This window comes from Muscardinus avellanarius (assembly GCF_963383645.1).
Source record: "Muscardinus avellanarius genome assembly, chromosome: 11".
In the NCBI taxonomy this organism is placed as follows: domain Eukaryota; kingdom Metazoa; phylum Chordata; class Mammalia; order Rodentia; family Gliridae; genus Muscardinus; species Muscardinus avellanarius.
The window spans coordinates 52352226-52376921 of NC_137797.1; the positions used below are offsets into that span (position 1 = coordinate 52352226).

Sequence of the window (24696 nt, forward strand, 5' to 3'; positions counted from 1 at the left end):
CCCCACCCCTTCTTTTCATGGTACTGGGTATTAAACCCAGGAACATTCTACCTCTAGAGCTATACCCCTGTACCCCAGCCTTTTTTTTTTTTTTTTTTAACAAGATCGCTAAGTGGCTAAGAGCCCTGGCTAAATTGCCGTAGAGCCTGACCTTAAACCTGCGATCCTCGGGTCTCAGCCTCCTACATACTGGGCTTACAGGCGTGAGCCACCGCGCCCGCCCGACTCCGTTCTCCTTCCCTCAAGTCCGCGCTTGCAGAGCAGGGCTGCGGAGCCTGGGATGGCTCCTGGCCTCCTGGGCCAGGGAGGTCGCCGCAGCCCCGACGGTCTCCAAACCCGCTGCCGCCGTGGACAGCCGGTGTCCCCTCGACCGGGCGCCCCGGGACCCGCCCTGGAGCGCAGGGTGGCCGAGGCAGGACACCTTCCCACGGCGGGCGCGGCGGGAGGGCGTCCCGGGGGCGGGTCTGCTCACCTGGGTGGGAGGGCGTCCCGGGGGCGGGTCTGCTCACCTGGGCGGGCGGGCGGGAGTCCCGGGTCGCGGGTCTGCTCACCTGGGTGGGAGGGCGTCCCGGGCGCGGGTCTGCTCACCTGGGTGGGAGGGCGTCCCGGGGCGCGGGTCTGCTCACCTGGGTGGGGGGGGGGGCGTCCCGGGGGCGGGTCTGCTCACCTGGGCGGGGGGAGGGGCGTCCCGGGGGCGGGTCTGCTCACCTGGGTGGGAGGGCGTCCCGGGGCGCGGGTCTGCTCACCTGGGCGGGGGGGGGGCGTCCCGGGGGCGGGTCTGCTCACCTGGGCGGGGGGAGGGGCGTCCCGGGGGCGGGTCTGCTCACCTGGGTGGGAGGGCGTCCGGGGGGCGGGTCTGCTCACCTGGGCGGGGGGGGGGCGTCCCGGGGGCGGGTCTGCTCACCTGGGCGGGGGGAGGGGCGTCCCGGGGGCGGGTCTGCTCACCTGGGCGGGAAGGCGTCCGGGGGGCAGGTCTGCTCACCTGGGCGGGCGGGCGAGGTGCGAAGGCGGCGAGGCCCCGCCCAGGGCCGCGGGCGCCGCCCCCTGGCCGCGCTATAACAGCGCCCGCCGGGCGGCGGGGCGGACGCGCGGGGCTGGTGGGCGCGGAGGCCGGGCGCCTCCCGAGCTGAGCCCGCCGACTTTGCGCTCCGGGGGAGCCGGGCGCCCCGAGATCGCGAGCGGAGCCGCCCCAGCCGCGTCCCTGCGGTGCTCGCCTGGAGATCATGGCCCTCGCGCGCCTGTGGCTGGGGCTTGCGCTGCCCTTGGTGGCTGCCCTGGACTTCAGGTACCACCACCAGGAAGGGATGGAGGCGTTTCTGAAGAGCGTGGCCCGAAACTACTCGTCCATCACCCACCTGCACAGTGTGGGGCAGTCCGTGAAAGGTAGGCTCCCGCGCCCGCCCCGCCGCCTCCCATTCATTCCGCTCCGGGCGGCGGCTCTGCGGCTCGGGACAGGTACACGCCGCCCTGCACGCGGGCTGCTTTCTGGTTTCGCTTGTGGTTTTACTTTTTATTGTGTTGTCAGGAGAGTAGTGATGGGGCGAAGAGAATTTTGCTCTTTCCTCCCCGTAACTCAGAGACACGAGTCCTTTGCATTATTGCAGTTCCGCGGTTCTGAGTCCTGCGGACAGTATCTGGGATGTGTATTTTAGCTCCTTTTCGGGATAAGTGTCCCCTAAGGAAGTCTGTTTATCCACCCCAACTTTCCTTTTTGTTGGCTTCTTTAAATGTGATTTGGACTGTTAAATTTTCATTTAGTCTACTCCCTTTAAAACCAAAGTTAGCGAAGTTTTGCTGGTTAGGTTTGTCATGTATATTTAGCCCTATGGTTTTTTCTTTCTTTCTTTCTTTCTTTTTCTTTTTTCTTTCTTTCTTTCTTTCTTTCTTTCTTTCTTTCTTGCCTTTCTTTCTTTCTTTCTTTCTTTATTTATTTTTTTTGTGTGTGTGTGGTACTGGGGGTGGAATCCAGGGGCTTTCTACCTCCGAGCTATACTCCCAGACCTATTTTATATTTTTTATTTGGAAACAGGGTCTCACTAAGTTGCTGAGAGCCTCACTAAGTAACTGAGGCTGGCTTCGAACCTGTGTGATCCTCCTGTGTCAGCCTCCCAAGCGCTGGGATTACAAGTGTGCGCCACCACGCCCACCCGGCTAGTCCTATGTTTGTTTGTTTGTTTGTTTGTTTAGTGCAAAAATAAAGTGGCTTTATGACTGAAGGCTGTTTTTAAAATGTATCCTCCTGAAGGAGACATTTGGTAGATAATAAATATAGATGTGTTAGCAATGACCAACACTTTTCCTGCCATTTTAATGTTTAGAATTTGTTTTCATTTAGAAACAATATATTCTCATTTTTGCAGACAGCATTTGAGTGGGGATACTGGAGATGGAACCCAGGGCATTCTTCCTCTGAGCTACACCCCCAGCCCGATTTTTATTCCTTTATTTTGAAAAAGGGTCTTACTAAGTTTCAGAGGGCTCACTAAATTACTGAGGCTGGCCTCAGACCTGCGATCCTCTAGCCTCAGCCTAAGAAGTACTGGGATTTCAAGCATAGACCACTACACCCTGAGTAGACAGCAAAATTGAATCATAGAAAAATTAAATATTGTGTTCAAACACAGATGGTAGATTTTATAGCCAGAATTGGCACCCAGGTCATTTTAGACAATGCACATAATTTTATCAGATGTTGTTTTCTTTTTTTATTTCTCCCCCCCCCCACCTTTTTATGTTGCTGGGCATTGAACTCAAGGGCATTCTACCTCCAAGCTACACTCTCAGCCCAGTTTTATTTTTTATTTTGAAATAGTGTTTTCCTACATTGCAGAGGGTTTTGAACCTGCATTTCTCCTGTCTCAGCCTCCCAAATACTAGTATTACAGGTGTGCATCACCATGCCTAGCCAGTCCCAGCCCTATATTTTTTATTTTGAAACAGGGTCTCACCAAGTTGCTGAGATTGCCCTTGAACCTTCAATCCTCTCGTCTCAGCCTCCCAAGTACTGGGATTACAAGAATGCACTCAAATACAATTTCCTAATCTTTTATTACATTGATACCTCCAAAAAGGTAACTAGAAAATTTAAATGCTTGCGTTTAAAGTCTCATAACGTTTATGAATTTGGATCACAACTCTGTAAAGTATGTTCAAACCCTACTTGGAATTTAGCTCTGAGTTTTGAGTCAGTTGGGAGTCTCTTAATTACCATATTCTTAAGTAATCATTTTCTAAAAATAATAATAATAATCAGGTCATGGTTCTTATATTAAGGGAAAAGTCTTAACATGCAATGCAAAATGAAAATCCTTGGCTGTGTGTAATAGCACCTCTACTTTTAAGCAACATTGCCAAAGAGTTGGTGCCAGAATTATACTGTATTGCACTATAATCCAAAATTATAGAGGTTGGATGTGTGAGAAATCATATATTGAATCAGCATATGTATTTAACTTTCTGAAATCATTTTCCCCTCAGGCTAGAGTAAAGCAATTTAAAAAGATCTAAGAATACTAATTACATTAATAAAGGCAATATAAAGCACAGCCAGCTTGGCTTAGTGTTCAGTCATCATTTAAACCACAAGATGATGAGAATGCCATTAATTTTAAGTACTAAATGGTTTGGTTAGTTTTTATATTTTTCAAACACAAAGTGCTAGTGAAAGACAATTGGGAACTCTGAATCTGAACCAGGTCTTCTGATCAACACTGCATGAAATCAAGCCACAGGAAAGGCTCAAAGCCAGCAGGCTTGGTTTATTTATTTATTTTTTTAAAATGTGTAGGTACTCTTGTGGTTAAAGGATTGCAGGGTTATCATGAAAAAATAAAATCAGACACTAGCAGTCAATTGTTTGTGTATGTTGCTCTGAAAAAAAATTACTTGGATTAAGAAAAAACCTAAATCTGCTATTAGGTTTCAAGTGGTAGTTAAATCATACATCAGCAACCGGGAATCGGTTGCCAAAGTCTCGCTGCTGCATGTGAGCGTGGTAGTCGAGAGAGGATGCTTTGTTGGTGCTCTTTTTCATGAGATAAACAATCTCCCCTCGCTATTCTGCCCTCTGCTGTAGGCTGAGTTTGCCTGGCAAACAGGATTTACTATAGGCATTATTAATTTATTTGTATCACTAACGTGGGCAGCCTCACCCAGAAGAGAAAGTTAATATTTCTCCCTAACCGAATACATCTTTGGCTTTTGAAAACATATATCACACATATTCCGTTCCTGTGATTATGAACTTTATTCTGCTTCTCCCCTCCCTGTTTATGTGATTTCATTATGTATTTCCAGAAATTGACAAAGTCTACAGAGGTGGATTCGTTCCTGTGTAATGTTTTATCCTCTTGATTGACCGTGTGAATTTTCTTAGTCATATCCCTCTTTGGGGCATCAGCAGAGTTTCTGATTATCTCTGCTATAGACAATGAAAATATAACTATACATCAAGATTATTAACTGCTATTATAATTGATGATTTTTTCAACTTTTATTTTGGAATTTTTTTTTGAAGCTCACATGAAAGTTGAGCTTACATACTCTGTGTGTGTGTGTGTGTGTGTGTGTGTGTGTGTGTGTGTGTGTGTTTTGCTGAGGATCGAACGCAGGGACATTCTACCTCCAAGCGGCACCTCTAGGTTTTTTTTATTTTAAAACAAGGTCTCACTAAGTCGCTAACACTGGCCTCAAACCTGAAATCCTCCTGTTTCATTCTTTCTAGAACTGGATTACAGGCGCGCGACACCCTCCTCCCAGCCTGGTTGAGCACACCTCTTCTTTTTACCTAGATTTTTCCATGGTAGATTGAACATATTTCATTTCAGCCCTCAGGAGGAATTCCCACTACCTAGTGACATAGGAAGATCTTACGTGACTCAAGAGAAGCAACTAAAAAAAAAAAAGGACTGATGACTCAATAGTTCAGAAAAGTCAAAAAAGGTACAATGTTCATTAGTTTATTCGTTCATACATTCACTCCTCTGTTCAGTTAAGGGAGCACCCACCTTATTTTTTTTTTTTTTTTTTTTTTTGCAGGTCTGGGGATGAAACCCGGAGCTACACCCCCTGCCCTATTTTTTATTCTTTATTTTGAAACCGGGTCTCACTGAGTTGCAGAGGGCCTCACTAAGTAGCTGAGGCTGTCCACGAACCACGATCCTCTGGTCTCAGCCTCCCAAATGCTGGGCTTTCAAGCGTGCGCCACCACGCCCGGCCTAGCACCCACCTTTTTTATTCTCAACTCCTTTGTCTATTAGAACGCCTGGAACATAATGAATGTTCTGTTTCTACATAATGGGTTGAATATTTGCTGAGCAAAACCCGTGGGAGGCGAGCAGAGCTATGTGCCATCCATTCCCGGCACCAGAGAGCCCCCCTTTTCAAATACAAGTGTACTTATTATGGATTCAATGCACACCCCAAATTAATTTGACAATTTTATCATTTTTTAATTGTTTTCTTAAAAAATAAACAAAAAAACAGCCCCTGACGTTGCTGGCTGGCTTTCAGTAGACTGCGGGGAGGGAGATGCTGTGCTACGTACAAACCCCAAAGGACCATTTCAAATGAGATTTCTTCATCCCTGTTTTAAGAATTGTGTCTTGCCTCCTGCTAGGTCTAAACTTGATCTGAATAACCGAATAAGGAAAGTTGAAAGAAAAGGGATAGATAATAACAATTTCTATTGCCCAGTACTGTGGTTGGGGGACTGGGCATTGAACCCGGGGGCATTCTACCTCCAAACTACACTCCCAGCCGTTTTTACTTTTTGTTTGGAAACAGGGTTTTATTACATTGCTGAAAGTCTTGCTATGTGCTGAGGCTGTCCTTCAATCTGCAGTCCTCCTGTCTCGGCCTCCCAAGTACTGGGATCACAGACGTGTGCCACCATACCCAGCCATGCCAGATACACCTTTGTATTCGTTTTAGTGCATTGTCTCACTGTCAGTGAGTCAAAGAGGCATTATCCTCATTTACAGACGTGGCAGATGAGGCATGGAGAGCCTAATCACTCTGCTGAAGATCACCCAGCTAATAAGTACTAGAGGGAAGGTTCACGTCCAGCCCTGCCAGTCTTCCAAGCACACCTCTTTTCTTTTTAGAGAAAGAGCTTTGGCACGGATGGTGGTGACAATTATATGGTCATTAGTTTGTTCCTAAACTTTTCCTGTTCTAAGTAATGCTGTAGCGAACATCTTAGTAGCTAAAAAAGCAAAAGTTACTGAGTTCAGTCTTTGGAACCATGGTGCCCAAGTTCAAATTCCAGATCCTCCACCTTGTAGCCATGTGCCCCTGGGTCATTAGGACAGTGTGCAACACACAGTAGGTGTTACATAAGAGCTGCTACTAATACTATTGTTGACATTTCTAAAAAGGAAACTACTGAGTCTGAAGCAATTTTAAGACTTTGATGCGTACAACCAAGTTCCTCTAAAAATGGTATTGATTTATAATCTCTTAAGAAATGTATATTAAGGAAAAAGCTATTCTAAAACTCAAAGTATTTATAGTTATATGCCTAGTATAACTAGCACACTAGTTATAATGTTATTAATAACACTAGTTATAATGTTATTAATGGTTTGAAAGATTACCGTAGTGTCTATTTCTTCTTGTTGTGTTTGACGTGTATGGGGGAATTTACTGCTCAGGCTTCTTTCTTAGAGAACATTGACTTTCACATACTCATTCAACAGTTCTTTATTAAATGTCTCTTCATACTGTTTCAGATGTTTAGAAATCTCTCTACATTTGGCTTAGATTCTTGCTTCTAAACCGCACACACTTGTGTTCACACACAAGTCTCCCGCCTTGGACTGGGTAGTTTGGCTGGTGGCTTTCTTACAGAAAAATTGCACTGCGTATAAAATTGGGGCCCCAAACTTGGTTTTCTGTCACCTTCTGCCCATTTTTCCAATATGCTTCTAAAACCAGTTGGCTTGAGATCTTCTGTAAAATGTTGATTGTTGGGCACTTATTGACATATTGAAGACTAAATATCAAGAAAACCATTAAAGTCTAGGAAGCTTAGCTGCTAATATTCATATTTGAGATTTAAAGTTGTATAAGTTTAGCAATACTTTCCTTTTTGTGTCCTTTCACATGGTGAGCAAGCACTCTACCTGTAGGTTAAATCCCCAGCCCAAGACTTTACTTTTTAACATAAAATATAAAGATCATTTCTGAGATGTCTAACAGCCATATTTTATATTCATTAATATGTACACCTTATTTTGACACTTTATTTTATAATTATTCTAGGCTTCTAAAAGACACTTTTTTTTTTGTTTGGTGGTACTGGGGTTCCTGGAAACCCTTCTATCTCCAGGTTACACTCCCAGACCTATTTTATCTTTCATTTGGAAACAGGGTCTCTTAAGCCAGCACGGCTGGCTTCGAACCAGCGAGATCCTCCTGTCTCCGCCTCCCAAGCACGGGGATTACAAGCGTGCGCCACCACGCCCGGCGATACTTTTTTTCTTATAAGAAAATGAGTTAGATTTTCCTTACATTGTTAGTATGGTATTTTAAGAGGAAACTGAGGCAGAGAGTATCCAACAAGTAGCACAGAATTGTACTATTTCTGATGTTTAGTAACCAATTTTATTCTAAATCCCAAATATATCTAAACAGCAATACTTTAGAGATGAGTTACGTTTGAAACTTAAGAAATAGTCAGGACAACCAGTATTAAGTAAATTTTACTCTCTGCCTGCAAAAATGTTTGTCTCAAACATTCTAACAATGGTATGAAATACCATGATTATCACCCCAGTTTATATGTAAAGAACTGAGGTTAAATAAATCACCCATTATTCATAGATAACAGAGATTTGACTAGAACCAAAGTCTATCTTGCCCCAAAGATGAATCCTTAAGCCTTTTGCTATAAGCTTTCTCCGGTTATCTTTTTCTCTGTTCTTGTCCCTCCTCCCGCTGAGGGTCCCTGTCGTCCTAGGAGAGGTCTGTAGTAAATGTTTTTCATGTGTGAGTGTTCCTTGATCTCTGCTCAGTGTTTACAACTTTTTTTTTTTTTTTTTTTTTTTTTTTTTGGTACTGGGGTTCCTGGAAGCCCTTCTATCTCCGGGCTACACTCCCAGACCTATTTTTACATTTTTATTTGGAAACAGGGTCTCCTAAGCCAGCGCGCGCAGCTGGCTTCGAACCTGCGCGATCCTCCTGTCTCTGCCTCCCAAGCGCGGGGATTACAAGCGTGCGCCACCACGCCCGGCGAGTGTTTACAACTTTATTTAAAGTAGTTTGAATTTCATTTTTTGGTGTAGGGTCAAGGTGGGGTTACTCCCCTGAACCCACAAACGCTTTGGATATGAAGCAAAAAGAGAAGGCTGACGGTGATCTGTACACTTCAGGGACTGCCACCCACCACACTGCCCTCTTGAGTTTGAGAAGTTGAGCTCAGAGCCCAGTTCTCAGGATAGCACCGCCCCCTGGGGGGAGATTTTGGTAGGAGAAGGCAGTTTACAATAATCTAAATGTAAAATCCAACTGTTTTATGGACAAACATAAGATACTTTCTCCCACAGTTTTGACATATACTGAACGTTCCAGGAATATATCTGTGTGTAAACTGAGAAGAAACTACATTTTGGTTTGCTCTCAACTTGATTGTGAGATAGTTCACATTCTGAAAATTCTAACACCGGTCCCCACAGAACCAAACCAATCTGTGTTTGCAGTCAACGCCTTCACCGTGACTCTGGAACATGCAGGCGTCTGACTTTCCCATTATGTTGTCTGGTGGGATCATCCGCAGATGTTTACATTCTGACACCAAACCTTAGGTAAATTGCTCTCTTTTTTCTCTCTTTTACCGGCTGAACAGTATCTTGATTTTTCTTGGAATTATGTGTGTGGATGTATTATATTTTCTATGAATTGTGTGCCAGCATAATGCAGTAGGAGTTACAAAAACTCAGACACAAAACATAGGGTTAAAAAAGTATTGTTATAAAATCACAAGATAGTGAGCTGATAAGGACCCATTTCAAGTTGATATAGCCAACATCCAAAGGTGCTTTTGTTTCCCCCCCCCCCCTTTTTTCTTTGGTGGTACCAGGAATTAAATCCAGGAGCATTCCACCACAGAGCTACACCCCCGGCCCTAGTTCATTTTATATTTTGAAACAGGATCTTGGTAAGTTACTGAGACTGGCCTCAAACTCGCAATCCTCCTATCTCAGCCTCCCAAGTACTGGAATTGCAGCTACCATGACAGGCTTCATTTTATTCTTAATCCACAAATATAGGTATCTGTTGATAACACTGAGGATAGCACTCTCTAGAGTTGAGAGATGACAATTATCTTTAGCCCTGTTTACTCAATGTTTAGCTGTCCCTTTATCTGAGAGCACAAAGATGAAAAGAATCTTAAAGTGAAAAATAAATTTTAAAGATTATATAAAATACTCAACAGATATTTGAATTAGAAGAAAGAGATGAAATCAAATCTTATCTATGGATTTTTTTTTTTTTTTGCTTTTTTGCAGGTCTGGGGATGGAACCCAGGGGCATTTGACCTCTGAGCTACACCCCTGCCCTATTTTTTATTCTTTATTTTGAAACCGGGTCTCACTGAGTTGCAATGAGTAGCTGAGGCTGTCCGCAAACCGTGATCCTCCAGGTCTCAGCCTCCTGAATGCTGGGATTACTAGCGTGCACCACCAGGCTGGCTTTATCTATGGATTTAAAGCTGTTGATATTATTCCTAGCTCCCTAGCAATTAAATGCAACTGGAATGGTTTGCTAAGAGGCGAGTAAGGCCTAATTTGAGTTTGTATTAAAATAAAACAGACACAAATTGCCCATAGAAGAGGCTTCCTTCCATTTCAAGGACTGCTCTTATCAGATGTTTAAAAAGGCCAAATGTTCTGATCTATGACCATTCACACAAATACCTTTGGCAATCTTGGCAATCAGGAAGGCCTAATCTCCAACAACAAAATAAAATAAAACATTTCCCTGAAATCCCAGTACTTGGGAGGCTGACACAGAAGGATCACAAGTTTAAGGTCAACTTAGATTCTTAGCAACTTAGGGAGAACTTGTTTAAAATTTAAAAAAATAAAGAGTTGGGGATGTATTTTAGAGGTAGAATGCTCCTGAGTTCAACCCCCAGTACCTAAAAACAAACAAACAAACAAACATCAGCTTCAAAGGAGTTGCCTCGTGTTGGCTTTATAGATTGTCTGGAACTGCCCAGAGGTGACAGCAACTGCAGCCTCCCTGGTGGAAGGCAGAAGATTTGATGGTGCTGCCTGCAGGAAGACCCTAACCTGCTCCAGAATTCAGCAGAAGAAGCCAATTAAGTCATCTTCTGTTTGTTTAGACAAAGAGCTTTCAATTAGTTGTTTATCCACTTTTTAAATTCTTCTGATGGCCAGGCATGGTGGTGCACGCTTGTAATCCCTGCGCTTGGGAGGCTGAGACAGGAGGATCGCATAGGTTCAAAGCCAGCCTCAGCTACTTAGTGAGGCTCTCAGCAACTTAGTGAGACCCTGTTTCCAAATAAAATATAAAATGGGTCTGGGAATATAGCCCGGAGGTAGAAAGCCTCTGGGTTCCACCTCCAGTACAACCAAAAATAAATAAATAAATAAATAAATAATTCTGATGTGTAAATTCTTCTGATAGGAATCTTTGTGGAAACTAGAACCAAACTTAAAGATTACAATTGAAGTGACTTGAGCTGACAGGTATTCAAACAGGTAACTGAGACTCCATTTCTAAAAAAAATGCACAGGTGTGCACATAGATAAACACCATAGATAAACACAGTCCAGCGAAATTCAGTTTACTACCACATTTTTAGAGTCAGAATGAATATTAGAAACCTACTGATCATTTGTTCAGATAGCTGAACCTTAGTTCAATTCAAAATGTTACTCCTTCCAAGAGGCCTTTTGTTGTTGTTGCTGCTGTTCTTGTTCTTGTTATTTGTTTCTGGGGATTGAACCAAGGCGCATTCTACCTCTGAGCTGTACTCCCAAACTCTTTTTTTGTTTCGAAACAAGAACTCCCTATATTTCTGAGACTGCTCTTGAGCCGGCCAACCTCCTGTCTCAGCCTTCCAAGTGCTGAGATTACAGGGGTGCACCGCCACACCTGGCAGGTACTCACTCTTGTGAAAATGTGGACACCCAGAGACACGTGGGGGGCATGGATTCATTTTAATATGTGGCCAAAACACCTAATAAAAGTCCATGGGGATTTCCTCATTATGTTTGATTTGAAAGATTTATTTATGCCTTACTAATAATATCAAATGTACATAGACTTAAATTTCAGAGACAGGTTGTTCAATTGGGATTTTTAAAAAATTTTTTCTGCCGGGCGTGGTGGTGCACGCTTGTAATCCCCGCACTTGGGAGGCGGAGACAGGAGGATGGCGCAGGTTCGAAGCCAGCCGCGCTGGCTTAAGAGACCCTGTTTCTAAATAAAAAAGTATAAAATAGGTCTGGGAGTGTAGCCCGGAGGTAGAAGGGCTTCCAGGAACCCCGGTACCACCAAAAAAAAAATTTTTTTTCTATTACTCTTGGAGGCTTAAATGAATAACCTTACTGTAATAGAGATCACCCAGAAACACACTTTGTTGGATTATACTGTTACTGATAAGTGCTTTTTTTTATATGTGAAGAAACAGAAAGATACACTGGGAAATGCCACAGTATAGTTTTTTAAGAACACACATTTAAATGTAAAAATACGTTTTCAGACTGTATGACATACAGTTCAGTACAACACCACATTAGTCAATTGCAGAAACCTTCAAACTTTTTAAGCCTAGATTATTTGGGTCAAGTGCTTCCTGCTTGAAGTGAACGCCAGTCTCTTTATGCTTGGCACTGTATTAGGCTGGGTGTATAATAGTGACCAGTCTCTTTTCTGATTTTTTTTTTCACACACTAATGGGGAAAGCAAACAAAAAGCAAAGCGGTGTGAGAATCTTAACCATTATTATGAAGTACACAAATGGCTTAATGTAATGCAGAGTAACAATTGCCATCGATTTTAAGTTCTGTGAAGGAATAGAGTTTATCTTCAGTAACACAGTTTTAGTAACTCATGATCAACTGTGATCTGGAAATAGTAAGTGAAAACTTCTAGAAGCAAAGAACTTGTAAATTTTAAGTTGCCTACCATTCTTGATGAAATCTCACACTGCCCCCCTCTTTGTTCAGTACGGGATGTCAGTCATCCCTTTGCGTACCGTATCCCCCTGAATACACTACCGGCCTTTAGTCATTTAGAAGTGTCTCAGGTATCAGACCAACCGTCATGGTATCACAGTGCTTGTGTGGAACCCTTACTGTACTTAGTAACAGCCCCAATGTGCACGAGTAATGCAGTAAAATTGCCACCCCACAGGTAATGGGGGACTACTGCATTCTCAGTGCCGATAATTTAGCGGTGATTGTTTGAAAGAATATTGTATGGAAAGAGTGATGCTGAAGAGATGGTAGATTAGAGCTTAGCTTGAAAAGGTGGGAGTGAGCTGGCTCTTCCAGCCTGGCAAAAGTGGGACACCTTTGCTCTCTTCTAAGAACAAAACTCAGGGCCGAGGATGCAGCTCGGTGGTAGAGTGCTTGCCTAATATGTGCAGCATCCTGGATTCGATCCCCAGCACCCCAGGAAACAAAACAGAACAGAAATAAGAGGTAAGAGTGGTATTTGAGGAATTTGTAGAAATGTGCGGGGAAGCCGGGTGTGGTGGCGCACGCTTGTAATCGTCATGCTTGGGAGGCAGAGACAGGAGGTTCGAAGCCAGCCGCGCGCGCTGGCTTAGGAGACCCTGTTTCCAAATTTTAAAAAATGTAAAAATAGGTCTGGGAGTGTAGCCCGGAGGTAGAAGGGCTTCCAAGAACCCCAGTACCACCAAAAACAAACAAACAAACAAACAAACAAACAGAAATGTGCAGGGGAATGATCAGAGTGTCTTATAAACCGATTCTAACATTCAGAGTGAATTCTGAGAATCATGGGAAACCATTAAAGTTTTAATCAGAGAGTAATATAATCTAATATAGGTTTTGGTTGTTGAACAGAGAATTCATTAGAAAGGGACACCTATAGAAACAGGGAGACTAATCCAATTGTGGAAACCCAGGCAAATGACAATGGTGTCTTGGATTAAGATGTTGTATTAGAAATGGAGAGATGTCGAGGGATTAGAGATTTGTTCTGAACATAGGAGCAATAGTGTTTCCTAATGGATTGGGCTCAGAGGGAGGTGGCCATGACGGAAACAGAAAGAATCAAGGGTGAGCCGAGGGTGTAGCTCAGTGTATGAGTGTTTGTCTGGCACACATGAGACCCTGTGCTCCGTATTAAAAAAAATAACAAATCAAAGATGACCCTTAGGTTTTTGTGCTTTGACAGCTCAGTGTATGAAGTGTTATTTCCCAAGATGAGGATAAAACTGGAAGAGGACAGAGTTGGGGTGAAATCAAGAGCTCTGACTTAGACAATTTTCCTAAAGTTTTTGACATCTTAATAGATATCCAGGTGGGGTATTCAGTTGGCATAAGTGGAACTCGGGGGAAATTTGGGTATAGAAATAAACATGGGAATCACTAACATATAGATGGATTTGAAACCCATGACACTCATAAAATAATCTAACAGAAGAATGGAGATAAAGAGGACAGGAAGAATGCTTATAGGGACGCCAATGTTTGGGGCCTGGTAGAGTATAGGAGCCAGCAAAAGAGGGGGAGATGAGACCGACAGTGAGCTCAGAGGAAAACTGCGGGGCATTAGGAAGGGGAATGGTTCAAGGAGGAGGATATTCCGGGGTCCCACAACCACTCACTAGGGATTTACTGAAAGGAGTCACAATTTAACATAAAGATATACTAAAGGCTAAGAGTAGATTAAAGGAGGCAGTGCCAGAACAGCAGGATAAATAGATATAGCAGCAAAGGCTAGACATGTCTGGTGGACTCTCTTGTCTGCCCTCTATAGGGATCCCACATCTTGCTTGGGGCTGCACATTTCTGTCCAGCTGTGAACTACAGAGACATGCAAAATGCTTCCATCCAAGCCGGGCATGGTGGCGCACGCTTGTAATCCCAGCATTGGGGAGGCTGAGACCGGAGGATCAGGGTTCACAGCCAGCCTCAGCTACTTAGTGAGGCCCCCCACGACTTAGTGAGACCCTGTTTCAAAATAAAGAATAGAAAAAGAGGGCAGGGGGCGTAGCTCAGAGGTCCAATGCCCCTGGGTTCCATCCCCAAACACACACACACACACACACACACACACACACACACACACACACAAATGCGTCCATCCAGGGATGTCTCTTTAAGTCTTGGGAGTTTGGAGCTGAAGAACTCTGGTGATGTAGCTTTGTGGCCAGCCAGTGCTAGGTGCATATCATGTTATCAGTCTTCTACTTTCAACAATGCTTTGGGCTTGGCACCAGGAGGTACAAAATAGCATCACTAATTGGTGAGCATTTCAGGAGTTTAGTGCTCAGAGTTTGGTTCTGGGTCATCGGCATGACCACAGGTGTTCCCAGAAATAAGCAAGGACTGAGTGGAATGGACTGGCTATAGTAAGTTTTTCCTCCCAAGGTTGTGGTAAATGTTGAATGATGATGGAAGTCAAAACTGAGTGCCATAAAGTTAAGTGATGTGTCCCAGCGTATAGTTAATTAAATCCTATTTCCCTGCAGATAGATCCATTTGATTTATTTAGCAAACGTTTCTTTTCCAATGCCTAACTAATATAGTTTGTGGCGTGTGCTACCACAGGGATTTGGAGATATGTTGTACATGGCCGCTGCCCCAGTGGAGTTGGGTTGAACAGGAAGGAAGAGAGATCTAATAAGTACAGATGTAATGAGCTCTGTGGCAGTGTATGGCAGAGAGACTTAGCATGGTAATACCTAAGAGATACAAAGAAGTCAGCTGTGTTAAAAGGAGACAGGCAATAAACAGTATCTTCGGCCAACATGAATTGAATTGTGTAGCGTGGCTAGAAAAAAATTATTAGCAAATAATGTTTTTATTTTCTATATTACTCACTGGAGATTGAACCCAGGGTCTTGTGTGTGCTAGGCATAACCATTCTACTCTGAGGCAGTGTGTAACGGTAGTGATGAGGAATTCTGTGTGTGTGTGTGGTACTGGGGGTGGAACCCAGGGGTATTATACTTTTGAGCTCTGTTCCCAGCTTGATTTTATTTCTTATTTGGAAACGGGATCTCACTGCTTGCTAAGGCTGTCCTTGAACCCGTGACCCTCCTGTCTCAGCCTCCTAATACTGGGATTACAAACATGCACCACCATGCCCAGCTACTGATAAAGAATTTAATATTGGTCTTCTTTTCTTTTTTGTGGGGTGGAAGGTACTAGAGGCTGAACCCAGACACATTCTGCCTCCAAGCTACATCCCAGCCCTATTTCTTTGTGTATGTGTGTGGGGAGGGGGTACTGGGGATGGAACTCAAGTGCATTCTACCTGAGCTACACCCCCAGCCCTATTTTATTCTTTATTTTGAAACAAGGTCTCATTTAGTTGTAGAGGAGCTCACTAAGTAGCTGAGGCTGGCCACAAACCTGCAATCATCCTGTCTCAGCCTCCCTAATACTGGAATCACAGGTGTGTGCCACCATGCCCAGCTTCATTTTTTTCCATTTATTTATTTATTTATTTATTTATTTATTTATTTATTTTGAGGTACTGGGGATAGAACCCAGGGGCATTATACCTCCGAGCTACACCCCAGCCCTATTTTTTATTCTTTTATTTTTGAACAGGGTCTCTCTGAGTTGCAAAGGGCCTCACTAAGTAGTAGCTAAAGCTGTACACGAACCACGATCTTCTTGTCTCAGCCTCCCAAATGCTGGGATTACAAGCATGTGCCACCACACCCAGCTTCATTTTTTTTAATTTATTTATTTATTAATTATTTATTTACTTACTTATTAATTTTTGGTGGTACTGGGGATGGAACCTTTCTTGGGCTACACTCCCAGACCTATTTTATATTTTATTTGGAAACAAGGTCTCTTAAGCCAGCACGGCTGGCTTTGAACCTGCACAATCCTCCTGTCTCCGCCTCCCAAGCGCGGGGATTACAAGCATGTGCCACCACGCCCTTTTTTTTTTTTTTTTTGAAATAGGGTCTCACTAAGTTACTGAGGCCAGCCTCAAACCTGTGATCCTCTGTCTCAGCCTCCCAAGTACTTGGATTATAGGTATGCACTGCAACGCCCAGCTCTGATCTCATTATAAGCAATTTGGGATGAGCAAAGAAGATGGAAAAATGAAAGAAATTTAGCTGCTGACTATTAAACACACATTCTTATGTGCTAGGCCCTTTACAAATGTTCTTCTTTAAACTATATAAAAACTGTAAAACAAGTTATTTACATTCCTATTTCATACAGGAAGAAATTGATGATCCAAAATTATATTTTGGTAACTGATAGATTTGGTTCTTTATCCCAAATTTGTCTTTTAGTAATTTGTGCATGTATCCAGTTATCAAAATTTGTTGCGTTTCTACTGTCTACCAAGAGTTTTTGGGGGGAAATATAAAGAACAATTCCTGGACCTTTCCTTTTATAAACGATGTCAGGGGAGCCTTATACCTAATCCCCACAGTAGAGAAAGTATTGTAATAGGACTGTGCCCCCAGATCTGGCCCCAGAATGCCTGGTAAAGCTGAGAATGGCTTATCAGGGAAGCGATGCCTGAACAAAGATCCTTTTTTTTTTTTTAAGTTAATTCTTTTTTTTTTTTATTGGTGCACTGTATTCATACATCATATTGGGATACAAACTTTTGTAGACATACATGCACACATCGCCCAGTCAGCCCCCACCCGATCCCCACCCCATTCTCTCCCCATCTCTCCCTCCCATGCTTGGCTTAGTGGTTGACATCTAGTATTATAACAATTTATCCAAAATTAAAAATGATAATCTCACATAACAGTTTCATTTGTCTGATACCAAGCTTTTGATGACTTAAAGATAACATTTCAATATTTCTTTTTACTTTCTTTCTTACCAGAGAATATTTTTTCTATTTTTTTAGGTGAAACTATCATATATTTATATATTTATTTTTCAGAAAAAAAAATCTATCCTAATATGGAAAATGGACTCTAGATACCCAAAATGATCTTGAAAAAGAACAAAGCTAGAAGATATATATTTTCTGATTTCAAACCATATAAAGCTATAATAATTGAAACAGTGTAGTACTATTCTAAAGGCAGATATATAAACCATTGGAGTTAAATAAAAGCCTAGAGCTAAATTCTTCCCTATATTGTCAAGTTATTTTTGACAAGGTTTCCACGAACATTTGGTGGTGGAAATAATAATCTTTTAACTAAATATTGTTGAAACATAATAATTACATGGAAAAGAATAAAATTGGACCCTTACCTAATTCCATATACAATTATTAACTCAAAATAGATAAAAGACCTAAATATAAATCTTAAGACTATAAACTTTTAGGAGAAAATCTGGGTCATTAAACCTCACAATATTGAAATTGGCAGTGATTTCTTGGATATGATTTCAATGGCACAGGCAACAGAGGAGTATACAAACTCCCTAAAAAAAAAAAAATATTGTATATCCAAAGACAATGTAAACAGAGTTAACAGTTACTAATAGAATGGGATAAAATATTTCCAAATGCTATATCTGAAGGTATATTAATATTCCAACTAGAAATCCTAAAAATTAACAATAAAGGCAAACAATACCATTTAGAGATAGGTAAAAGATTAACATAAATAATGAATCTCCACAGATAACCAATCTTAGTTGTCTGTTGGATGGAAAATCTTGTTTCTCTGGTTCTGGTGTGTGTTACCTATTTCTTCTTTGTAGTTAATCTCTTTGAGTATTTTCTCTAGCGCTGGTTTTGAAGACATAAATTCCTTCAGTTTCTGTTTGTCATGGAAGCTTTTATTTCTCCATCTAATTTGATAGAAAGTTTTGCTGGGTAGGAAATTTTTGGCTGGAAGTTGTTTTCTTTCAAAATTGGGAATATGTTACTCCAAGCCCTTCTGGCTCTCATGACTTGGTTTGGGAAGTCTGGAGTGATTCTAATTGGTTTGCCTCTGAATGTCACTTGGCCCTTTGTTTTTGTTGCCTTTAAGATTCTCTGCTTGGCTTCCACATTGGTCATTTTGACAATGATGTGTCGTGGGGATCCTCTTCTCCGATCCTGTCTAAAGGGAGTTCTATAAGTTTCCTGGACCTGTGTATCAACCTCTTGCTCTATGTTTGGAAAATTTTCTGCTATTACTTCCTTGAAGAGATTGTTGATCCCTTTGGTTTCACTTTCTTTTTTTTTTCATATTTATTTTTAATTGGTGCACTGTATTCATACATCATAGTGGATACATACTTTTGTAGACATACATGCACACATTGCCCAGTCAGCCCCCATCCGATCCCCACCCCGTTCTCTCCCTATCCCCTCCTCCTATGCTTGGCTTAGTAGTTGACATCTAGTATTATAGCTATTTATCCAAAATTAAAAATGATAATCTCACATAACAGTTTCATTTGTCTGATACCAAGCTTTTGATGACTTAAAGATAACATTTCAATATTTCTTTTTGCTTTCTTTCTTACCAGAGAATATTTTTTTTCTATTTTTTAGGTGAAACTATCATATATTTATATATTTATTTTTCAGAAAAAAAATCTATCCTAATATGGAATATGGACTCTAGGTACCCACAACGATCTTGAAAAAGAACAAAGCTAGAAGATATATATTTTCTGATTTCAAACATATAAAGCTACAATAATTGAAACAGTGTAGTACTATTCTAAAGGCAGATATATAAACCATTGGAGTTAAATAAAAGCCTAGAGCTAAATTCTTCCCTATATTGTCAAGTTATTTTTGACAAGGTTTCCACGAACATTTGGTGGTGGAAATAATAATCTTTTAACTAAATATTGTTGAAAAATAATAATTACATGGAAAAGAATAAAAATTGGACCCTTACCTAATCCCATATACAAATATTAACTCAAAATAGATAAAAGACCTAAATATAAATCTTAAGACTATAAACTTTTAGGAGAAAATCTGGGTCATAAAACCTCACAACATTGAAATTGGCAGTGATTTCTTGGTTATGATTTCAATGGCACAGGCAACAGAAGAGTATACAAACTCCCTAAAAAATAAAAAACATATTGTATATCCAAAGACAATGTAAACAGAGTTAACAGTTACTAATAGAATGGGATAAAATATTTCCAAATGCTATATCTGAAGGTATATTAATATTCCAAGTAGAAATCCTAAAAATTAACAACAATAAAGGCAAACAATACCCTTTAGAGATAGGTAACAGACTAACATAAATAATGAATCTCCACAGATAACCAATCTTAGTTGTCTGTTGGATGGAAAATCTTGTTTCTCTAGTTCTGGTGAGTGTTACCTATTTCTTCTTTGTAGTTAATCTCTTTGAGTATTTTCTCTAGCGCTGGTTTTGAAGACATAAATTCCTTCAGTTTCTGTTTGTCATGGAAGCTTCTTATTTCTCCATCTAATTTGATAGAAAGTTTTGCTGGGTAGGTAATTTTTGGCTGGAAGTTGTTTTCTTTCAAAATTGGGAATATGTTACTCCAAGCCCTTCTGGCTCTCATGACTTGGTTTGGGAAGTCTGGAGTGATTCTAATTGGCTTGCTTCTGAATGTCACTTGGCCCTTTGCTTTTGTTGCCTTTAAGATTCTCTGCTTGGCTTCCACATTGGTCATTTTGACAATGATGTGGCGTGGGGATCCTCTTCTCCGATCCTGTCTAAAGGGAGTTCTATAAGTTTCCTGGACCTGCGTATCGACCTCTTGCTCTATGTCTGGAAAATTTTCTGCTATTACTTCCTTGAAGAGATTGTTGATCCCTTTGGTTTCACTTTCTTTTCCCTCCTCTATTCCAATTATTCTTAGGTTAGCTCTCTTAAAATGGGCCCATATTTCTTCAATGTCAGATTCCTGCTGTCAGATATTTTTTCCTAGATTAGAAACTATGCGTTCATTTTTGGAATGATCATCTTCTAAGAGCGAGATTCTGTTCTCCATGTGTTCTAATCGGTTGTTTGTGCTTTGAATTGAGGCCTTTACTTCATTAATTGCATCCTTTATCTCTTTTTGGCTCTCTCTGAGTTCTTTTTGAAGCACCTCTATTATTTCTACAGTTATTTTCCTGATTTGATCTTCTAGAAATCTCTGATTTTCTGTTTTATCGGGTTCTGATGTTGTAGGGTTGTGAGCATTCATTGCTCCAGTATTATTCCTCTTTCCCATGATTTCGGAAGTTTGTGCCTTCTCTGGGTTCTTCCCTTGGGTCACTATGACTTCACTTAAGGTGTTCTGGATCTCGAGTCAGTAGTATCTCTGACCCCACGACTCCTTTACTGGGTTGTATCACAGAGTCTCCGACCCAGAGAGTCGATAGAGGCTGCTTTAGACTGTGTGGGGTGCCAGGTTGCACGTTCTCCTATGGTGTGATATCACTGCCACCTCCCCTCTCCCACTGGGTCAAGTCCCAGTGAGTACAGTACTGGGATTTCTCCGCTGTGGCCCGCAATTTGACTCACTGTTCTTGAGTACGCAGATGTAGCTGTAGTGAATTCGGTGCTGCTGCCGCCGGTGGCAATATGGCGCCGCTCTACGCCCTCGGCTGTTGGGCTGGCGTTTTTTTTTTCTTGGTTTTGATTTCCACTCTGAATCCCTGCAGCGTGTGCTGAGCTCAGACACTGGGAGCTTTAGATGTCCTCTGTGCCGAGAAATCCCGCCTGGCTGTTCCACAGCAGCTCCCCTCGGCTTGCTGTGGCCGTTCCGTGAATTCGCCGATGCCGCCGGCAGTATGGCACTGCTGCCGCATCTGCCGCGTCCGCCGCGTCCTCGGGCGTGAGGATCTCCTCTGTGGCTCTGTTCTCAGTCCGCTTTCTCTCTGGAGCCTGGTGATTTTTTTTGTTTCTCTGGTGATGTTGTTTTCTGGCTTTGAAAGGCGCTGATTTTGTGGTAATGGATATTTGTTGTTAGCGGGGCTCTTAAGCCCCGCTTTTCTCGGTCGTCATCTTCCCGGAAGTCAGCGGTTTCACTTTCTTTTCCCTCCTCTATTCCAATTATTCTTAGGTTAGCTCTCTTAAGATGGGCCCATGTTTCTTCAATGTCAGATTCCGGCTGTTGGATATTTTTTTCTAGATTAGAAACTATGCGTTCATTTTTGGAATGATCATCTTCTAAGAGCGAGATTCTGTTCTCCATGTGGTCTAATCGGTTGTTTGTGCTTTGAATTGAGGCCTTTACTTCATTAATTGCATCCTTTATCTCTTTTTGGCTCTCTCTGAGTTCTTTTTGAAGCACCTCTATTATTTCTACAGTTATTTTCCTGATTTGATCTTCTAGAAATCTCTGATTTTCTGTTTTATCGGGTTCTGATGTTGTGGGGTTGTGAGCATTCATTGCTCCAGTATTATTCCTCTTTCCCATGATTTCGGAAGTTTGTGCCTTCTCTGGGTTCTTCCCTTGGGTCACTATGACTTCACTTAAGATGTTCTGGATCTCGAGTCTGTAGTATCTCAGACCCCACTACTCCTTTACTGGGTTGTATCACAGAGTCTCCGACCCAGAGAGTCGATAGAGGCTGCTTTAGACTGTGTGGGGTGCCAGGTTGCACGTTCTCCTATGGTGTGATATCTCTGCCACCGCCATTCCCCCACTGGGTCAAGTCCCAGGGAGTACAGTACTGGGATTTCTCCTCTGTGGCCCACAATTTGACTCACTGTTCTTGAGTACGCAGATGTAGCTGTACTGGATTCGGTGAATTCTCTGCTGCTGCCGCCGGTGGCAATATGGCACCGCTGCTACGCCCTCGGCCGTGAGGCTGGCGTATTTCTTCTTGGTTTTGATTTCCACTCTGAATCCCTGCAGCGTGTGCTGAGCTCAGCCACTGGGCGCTTTAGATTTTACCTGCGGTGAGAAATCCCGCCTGGCTGTTCTGCAGCGGCTCACCTCGGCTTGCTGTAGCCGTCCGGTGAAGTCACCGCTGCTGCCGGCAGTATGGCACTGCTGCTGCGTCCTCGGGCGTGAGGCCGGTGTATCTCCTCTGTGGCTCTGAGCTCTGTTCTCAGTCCGCTTTCTCTCTGGAGCCTGGTGATTTTTTTGTTTCTCTGATGATGGTGTTTTCTGGCTATGAAAGGCGCTGATTTTGTGGTAATGGAGATTAGTTGTTAGCGGGGCTCTTAAGCCCCGCTTTTCTCGGTCGCCGTCTTACCGGAAGTCCTGAACAAAGATCTTGATGTTACCAGGGAATAGGAATTCCAGGTACAGTGAATGGGACAACATGACACTAGTCCTCATCCAGAGGCTGGGTTGGGATGGGTTGAGTTGCGGCAGGCAGCCGGAGCCTCGTGTGCTAAGAGACTTCCCGTGATATATCATCTAAAATAAGAATTTGGAGGCACTTCATTCTAATGTATCTTAGCATCCAGGGAACCTTAATTCATGCACACTAGACTATACAAAGTTTTAAAAGACTTCTGTCATTGTGGCTTTTGCTTTTGAAAACAAACTGTCCAAAGAACAGTGATAAGTAAGGAAAATATTTGGACTCACGTTACTTCTCACTAAAATTGGCAATATTTGTAGCCCCAGGGGAACTGTTTCCATAGGACATTCTGTCCTCTGTCCTTGGGAAGCATTCTTAAAATAAGGAATAAAAGAGGGTTATTTGAGGATGCGTCATAAAAGTTGCATCCTTTGTTGAACGCTAACCATGCACTTGCTCCTCTTCTGTTATTTTAAACCCTGATGCTGGCTATGTGAATCAGGCAGTGTTATACCTGTTTTGCAGGTGAGAAACCAAGCTCAGGAGAGAAGTGACTTGCTCAAGACACCTTAGCTAGTCAGGAGAAGAGTTCGGACCTCAAATCCAGGTTCGGCAAGATTCAAAACCCCAGTTCCAGCCGGGCATGGTGGCGCACGCTTGTAATCCCAGCATTTGGGAGGCTGAGACAGTAGGATCGCAGTTCATGGACAGTCTCGGCTACTTAGTGAGGCCCTTTGCAACTCAGTGAGACCCTGTTTCAAAATAAAGAATAAAATATAGGGCTGGGGGTGTTGCTGGGAGTGAGAGCCCTCCTGGGTTCCACCTCCAGTACCGCAAAAAAAAAAAAAAAAAAAAAAGTCAAGCTGTAAAGCCAAATTCTGGGAGTTTGTGTGAATAATAACCAGATTGGGTTAGGCCCACACCCCACTCCTGACCCTCCTACACCCATCACTGCTGTGCTCTGGGCAGAAGGCTCTGTCCTTATCTCTAAATGCTCAGGAACACTTAACCACCTCACTTGACCTTCCCAGGCATAGGAGCCTCCCCTCACAAGTGAAATTCAGACATACACAGATGGAGGGACAGGGGAAGGAGAGGGTGGGAGGGCAGGGACAGAATCTAGTCACCAGGAACTCTGGATTTTCCAGTAAGCATAGACCAAGATACTTTAGATACTGTGGACCACGGGAAAAGACTGTACGTAATCCTGCAAGAGGTCCAGGGGAGCCAGACATGGTGGTGCATGCCTGTCATCCCAGTACTTGGGAGGCTGAGACAGGAGGTTTGCTGTCCACGGCCAGCCTCAGCTACTTAGTGAGGCCCTTGCAACTTAGTGAGAACCTGTTGCAAGATAAAGAATAAAAAAATAAAAAATAAGGCTGGGGGTGTAGCTTGGAGGTAGAATTCCCCTGGGTTCCATCCCTAATACCGCAAAAAAAAAAAAAAAAAAAAAAAAAAAAGACACTGAGGCTTACTCAGTCAGAAACCTGGACTCTCTTTCCTCTCAGGGACATATTATGAGCTGGTGTAAAGGTATGTGCAGTCAAGTGAGAAGCCATTCGATTCTGGGGTGGAAGCTCTACGAAAACCGAGTAAGCCCAGGGGGTGGAGTGTTGCACAGTCTGAGAAAGCAGTTTAGCAAGCATTTCCCTTCCAAAGCCCGTTCCCCTCCTAGCCACATTGTGATCTGGAGGTCATACGCGACCATCGAGCAGGTTGGTCAGGCCTTTTCTTATACTCCCTGTTTTGATACAGCCTTTAGAACAAAATAATTGCCAGTAATTTTAAAAATAGGTTTCTAGCCGGGAGTGGTGGCGCACTCTTGTAATCCCTGTGCTTGGGAGGCTGAGACAGAAGGACCACGCAGGTTCAAAGCCAGCCTCAGCTACTTAGTGAGGCTCTCAGCAATTTAGTGAGACCCTGTTTCCAAATAAAATAGAAAATAGGTCTGGGAGTGTAGCCTGGAGGTAGAAGGCCTCTGTGTTCCATCCCCAATACCACCAAAAAAAAAAAAAAAAAATAGGTTTCTAGAAGCTGGGTGTGGGGTACATACCAGTATTCTCAGCAATTTGGGAGGCTGAGGCCGGAGGAGGGCAGGAGGCCAGCCTGGCTGCGAGCAAAACCCTGTCCCTCCCCACCAAAAACAGAAAGGTTTCTAAATTAGGTGGTAGGGTGAAAATGAGGTGTTTTGCAGAGTCATCTTGATTTTTAAAACCTCAGTGAGAGCTGAGTGTGATGCACACGCCTGGAATCCCAGTACTTGGGAGGCTGAGTCAAGAGGATCACAGGTAAGGCCAACCTCAGCAACTTAGTGAGACCCTGTTTCAGAATAAAATAGGG

At 42.9% G+C, this 24696-nt stretch overlaps 1 protein-coding gene across 1 annotated transcript in view; it reads left to right on the forward strand.

Moving 5' to 3' along the window:
* Positions 1-1223: 1223 nt before the first annotated feature.
* The window catches only part of CPM (carboxypeptidase M), a gene marked incomplete at both ends in the record, with an annotated part of 85916 nt that continues 62443 nt past the window's right edge, over positions 1224-24696 (forward strand). Inside the window, one exon of the mRNA XM_080706364.1 lies at positions 1224-1383. Coding sequence (XP_080562490.1) covers positions 1224-1383 — 160 coding nt within the window. The remainder of the gene's footprint in view (positions 1384-24696) is intronic.